Genomic DNA, 5,097 nt, shown 5'->3' on the forward strand with positions numbered 1-5,097 from the left:
ACTTGCAAAACTGGAATCCTAGACACTGACACAGAGATACAATTTCTTTTTCACTATTCCTGATACACACAGAACAAGGACACAGCATCTTAAAATCTACTTATGAGTCAACAAAATTCTCTGGATTTTCTATCACAGATTAACTATAAATCCTACTAGAAAAGGAGCACCAATCAGCAAAACAAGTTTTGGGTTCTTTGTAATAGTAACCCATAGCCTAAGAGATATCACAAATCAATTAAGGTTTCTTCAATGCCTTCTTAACCTCTTGAAATCTTTTAAAATCTTGGTGCAAATTCTGACATGGACAAGTACTGTAAATGCTTTCAGTATCTGATGGGTTAGAACATAATATACATCTAGTATACATACTGTACAAATATTTGTTGAAGGTACCTACAGTATGAGACATATACCAAAGTGTTTATATAGAATATTCACAGGATTAATTTATTATGGATAAACTATAAAACTGTTAAAGTAACAGTAACATTACTTTCCAGTTGTATTAAGTCCCTTAAATGTCCATAAAATGATTAGGTATTGCACCTGCCATTTAATTGACTGTCATACTGAAAATTGTGCCAAATGTTTCTACCAAGAAAAGGGTGTAAACAAATCAAACCATGCAAAACAGGTGAGCTGTGAGCACAAATGTTCAGGCAATTCTTTAGACTTAGAACAGCTCTTCTGACAGATGTGTGATGAGTTGTTGTTGTTGTGTTTTTTTTTTCAAAATAAAAAAGCTGATCAAGTCAGCCCTAATTAACTAACATCTTTAACCCTCCCGCAATACCTTTCCTCCCAGTTTGTGGAGTTACATCTCCAATTAAAAGTAAAGCTTTGTGTATTGCCTCACCACACCACACCTTGTCTTTGTCAGTGAAGCTTCAATGTAGCCTGTTTATTTACATATCACTCGAGCAGTGCATCACATGTTCCCCCTCAGCTCATCTACGAAAAGCAGGTTGCAAGTGTTCTAAGTATTTGCACAGCGCTAGTATTCCAGCACAGTGTGTTTTTATTTAACAATTCGCATCATTTGTGCTATTTTGACGTGAAGTTATTAAGTGCCATAGATGAAACTACTTTGTTTTGAAAAGAAAACAAAAGAAAAACGACTGTTGTACAAATGCAAACAAATGAGCAAAATGTTATCTTGCTGCCATATAACTTTGACGTCTTTATCGGACCAGACGATTCAGGTGCGTAAATTTGGACGCGAAGCAGGTGGTGTGAGTCATTCTTCTGAAGAAGACGAAGCAGAAGTCGTTCCGGGACCAACAGAGATGGACATAGCGCTTCTGAAAGAACAGTACCATTGGAATAAAAAAAAACAACAATTACAGACCAACATTCTTCTGTTTAAAAAAGGTATGCATTAATAATGGCTTTGGTTTCGCATTTACCTATAAGCTCGCCATCTTGGACAAATCAAACATGAGTAAAATATTTCTCAGTAGTGTGAATAAGAAAAGCACGCTGCTTTTATTACATATATTTTTAAATATGAGTCTGCAACTATTCTTAAAGTATGCAACTTTGATCTCGAACACTGTACAGCTCCATTCTTTGCATTGAGCAATAAAGTTTTATAAACCCAGTGTGACAAAATGCGCTTTAAATCGAAAGTCAATGCTTTAAATTGTAGTGTCAATTAGATACAATATAGATTTTGTTGATTAAGCACTGCAGACTTAAATTATATTTTTTAAACTTATGTTCTCTAATTATATTCGCACTATTTATAATGAACGCCAATATTTTAAAACATATTTCGTTTATAGTAAAATAGCTTTCTTGCTTTCGAACAAATCAGTTTACGTCATATGAATATTATGCGTGTCCTTTCCAAGTCTATAAATTACATTTTTGTATCTTTATATGATGCCGTTACGAAGAACGATGTTCAGTAGAATGTTATTCACATACCTTTTTATAGGTTACTTAGCCGTAAACAGGTAAAACCGTTTTGGTTTTTTTTTCCAGACAAAAACCGGTTTAGCCAAATTTAAGTTCTTTTCTAGGCTATCGTAAAAGCTTTGATAATTTTCTGTTTTGTACACTTAATCAGTTTAAGCTTTTCTCTAACAGTGCGCAACTGTTATTGAATAGCTGTAATGATGTTAGAGTATGTATTTTATATTGTGTTCTAGAAGTTTGAGTTCCACATGAATTTGTCAGTAAATGAAGAAAATAAATTAATGGTCCACTGAGTACATGTACTGATCTGTTTTGCGTTCAAATGCTATATTTGTATAGACGTATTTTATTAAAATGTCATAAGATTTTTGGTGGAATTCCATCAATGTAAACAGTCACATCAGAAACAACAATAATCTTTTACAATTGTCAAAGCTTCACTAACTATTCTTGCTAGTTAAATAATTTTTAACTAAAGGTGCTTAAATTTGCTCATACTATTAGTGTAATAGCGTTATACTATACTATTATAATCCATGTAGTGTCTATACCTGAGATTAGAATTATCAAAATGGAAAAAACTCTGAAATGTATGTAGATCTGATATCATTTTTGTATCTTGATGTAAAAAAAATGCTACACCTGTTAAATCCTTATTTCCCTTAATGGACTGGTGAAAGCAGAGGTAGTAGAAATGATAAGGGTTTCTTGGACAAGTCTGTAGTCAATGTTTTATTTATTCTGCTAATTTTCCCACAAATAACAGTACATTAGTTCTGTAATCTCACTAATTAGAATTACACTGGCAGTCATATAGTTTCTTTGTATCTTGCTTTAATTATTTAGTTAAGTCTGATAATTATTAATGGTCTGTTGACTCATGATCGAGGCTTTCTTTCATTTCAAGTTATTTTCTAAACTCTGCTTACTAAAAATATGGATTTCATAACGTTTATGTTTTCCAGATTGTGTTTTATAATAATTGTTTGATTTGCTTTCATTTGAGAGATAATGATCTGTGTTTCTTATACCCTCAACAACAGGAAATAAAGACGTAAATGGACACTCCTTAGTCAACGTGGTGCCCATAAATCAGGAAGTAAGAAATTCAAAATCCTTTGAGAAGCAGATGGCGTATGATTTTGTTGGTGACTTTGAAGACTATAAAACCCCATGGCACACTCACTTAAGCATACATCGCATGGCAAACAACTCAAGCAGAACATCTGATACAAACACAGCGACAGCCACCAGAGAGCTATCTAGTCAAACAGGAAATTGCTTATTAAATAAAAGTGCTTCTTTGACATGCCCTGAGCCTATGGAAGAACGATCTGCAGATCCTTTGAAATTAGAAAAATCACATGGGCCAAGCATGCCTGGGAGCAGTGAAACAGGAGAGTATACAATCTCAACACAGAGGAAGTTCTCGGCCCCAGCAATCATGTCGAGACAACTGAGCCTGCCTGACAACAAATTTTCAAGACCCTCTTCTCAGATGAAGTACTACCCCTTTCCCCAAAAGAAATGCCCAAAGAAATCTGAAGCAGCAAGGAAACTTGGACTTTACGCTTCATATTAATGACCGTTGATATTTTTGCCTACCGTATTTGTGAAGGAACAAACTGAGCAACTGGTAGATGGCTCCAAGATTCGAGATTCTTGTCAGTAAACTTTTAGTTTTGTGAGAAAAATGTAGTTGTACTATTGTATGGTGCAAAGGTCATAAGTATTGGAACAAAGAGTTTCATGAACACATTAGATCTGTGCATTTCACCATGTGATGTAGACATATTGAGCACAGGGTGAAACTAAACAATGTTAGAAACACTTAATTTCTAAAGCTGAAAACAAATTTGGATGTTTTGTTCAGTGTGAAATACTCTCAATCAGTTCTTTAAATGTTGTGTGATAAGTATAATATGTTAGGTTGGTTTAAATTGTTATTCATTCTGTTGTGAATGTATCTCTTAGGTATTTTATTTTCAGGGGCATACTATTATATTTTTGTATTCACAGTGAGCTCAGACTTGTTCAGAATATACCCATGTGCCTAAATATGTTGATATGGTTAGCTAATGTATGTTAATGTTACACAGTATGCGAAAAGGAGCATGTCAGGAAGTTTGGTTCAAGAGACATAAGTGCAAACTACAGAGAAGTGAATTTAAAATTGAAAACTAGAGGTACATTTTACCAAAAAAAAAAGAGTTGTGAGAGTCTGGAATGCATTACCCAGACACATTTTTGATGCCTGTATCTTGATTTTGTTTCCAGGTTAAATGAACTCCTCCAATCAATTACTACTAGCAACCAAAAAAGTTAGCTGAACCGAATAGTTTCCTCTGCTTTGTAAAATTTCTTATTTTCTTAAAATGCTTCTGTACATTTCTCAGGGTACACAAACTGATCCATTTCATTATAATGTTGTGTAAATTTGACCTTGGCTCTGCACAGTTATAGCATGACTGTGGTGGGGTTGGGTTGAGAAGAGAAGTGTTTTTAACTGTCTCATACAGGTGTTGAAATAAAAGAAAGTGTAATCTCTTTATGTATACAGTATAAAGCCCAATTTCCATCTAGCCCACATCACACAGTATTTGACTTGGATCTGTTGATGAGACATGATATACGGCAGCTGTCAAAATAAAACTGACATACTAGCAGGCATCACAAAACATAATTTCAACAGTAACATCTGCATTAACTTTTGTTATTTAAATGTATTTTGATTACTTCATTCATTTTATTTATAGCCTTAGTCACCTAAAGAATGAGGGGAATCTCATTTTTAAAAAGAAAAACCCCAAGAAAGTGTAATAAAGTAAAAGAAGCTATTTAGGCATCAGTTTATAAACGGAGGAAACAAGAGCAGGCTGATGGGAACAGATCTTAGTAAGAGAGTGATAAATACGGTGGCGTGGCACATAGAACTGAGAAAGGCAGCCTATTGGTAGCAGGCATAAGACTGAAAAAGATTCTAACTAGTGCTAATATTATGAAGAGCAGAGCATGTATATAGATTTTGTTTTTTTGACTGGCGCCATTTGCAGTGATTTTTAGAACTATCAATGTATATTTTATTTTATAAAGTATACTCTTCTTATGCTTACCAATACAGAAGATCATGACACATGGAGGTCTTTTAATTTTAAGATCATTAGCCATTTTAAG

General features: G+C 33.9%; 1 protein-coding gene across 1 annotated transcript; it reads left to right on the forward strand.

The window, feature by feature from the left end:
• The first annotated feature begins 913 nt into the window (after positions 1-913).
• On the forward strand, positions 914-4,470 carry LOC107078212 (uncharacterized protein C9orf152). The gene is made up of 3 exons (XM_015354112.2): positions 914-967; positions 1,197-1,374; positions 2,967-4,470. Exons 2-3 carry the CDS (start codon positions 1,290-1,292, stop codon positions 3,503-3,505), a joined length of 624 nt encoding a protein of 207 aa, XP_015209598.1. The 5' UTR covers positions 914-967; positions 1,197-1,289; the 3' UTR covers positions 3,506-4,470.
• Positions 4,471-5,097: the final 627 nt, after the last annotated feature.

The sequence above is a fragment of the Lepisosteus oculatus genome, chromosome 6 (assembly GCF_040954835.1).
Source record: "Lepisosteus oculatus isolate fLepOcu1 chromosome 6, fLepOcu1.hap2, whole genome shotgun sequence".
Classification (NCBI taxonomy): domain Eukaryota; kingdom Metazoa; phylum Chordata; class Actinopteri; order Semionotiformes; family Lepisosteidae; genus Lepisosteus; species Lepisosteus oculatus.

What these genes read in the sequence shown, in the direction of transcription:
- LOC107078212 (XM_015354112.2), top strand. Translation starts at nt 1,290, where the DNA reads ATGGACATAGCGCTTCTGAAAGAACAGTACCATTGGAATAAAAAAAAA. An exon ending in CATTCTTCTGTTTAAAAAAG is followed by an intron (nt 1,375 to 2,966) that starts GTATGCATTAAT and finishes CCTCAACAACAG; the next exon opens with GAAATAAAGACGTAAATGGA.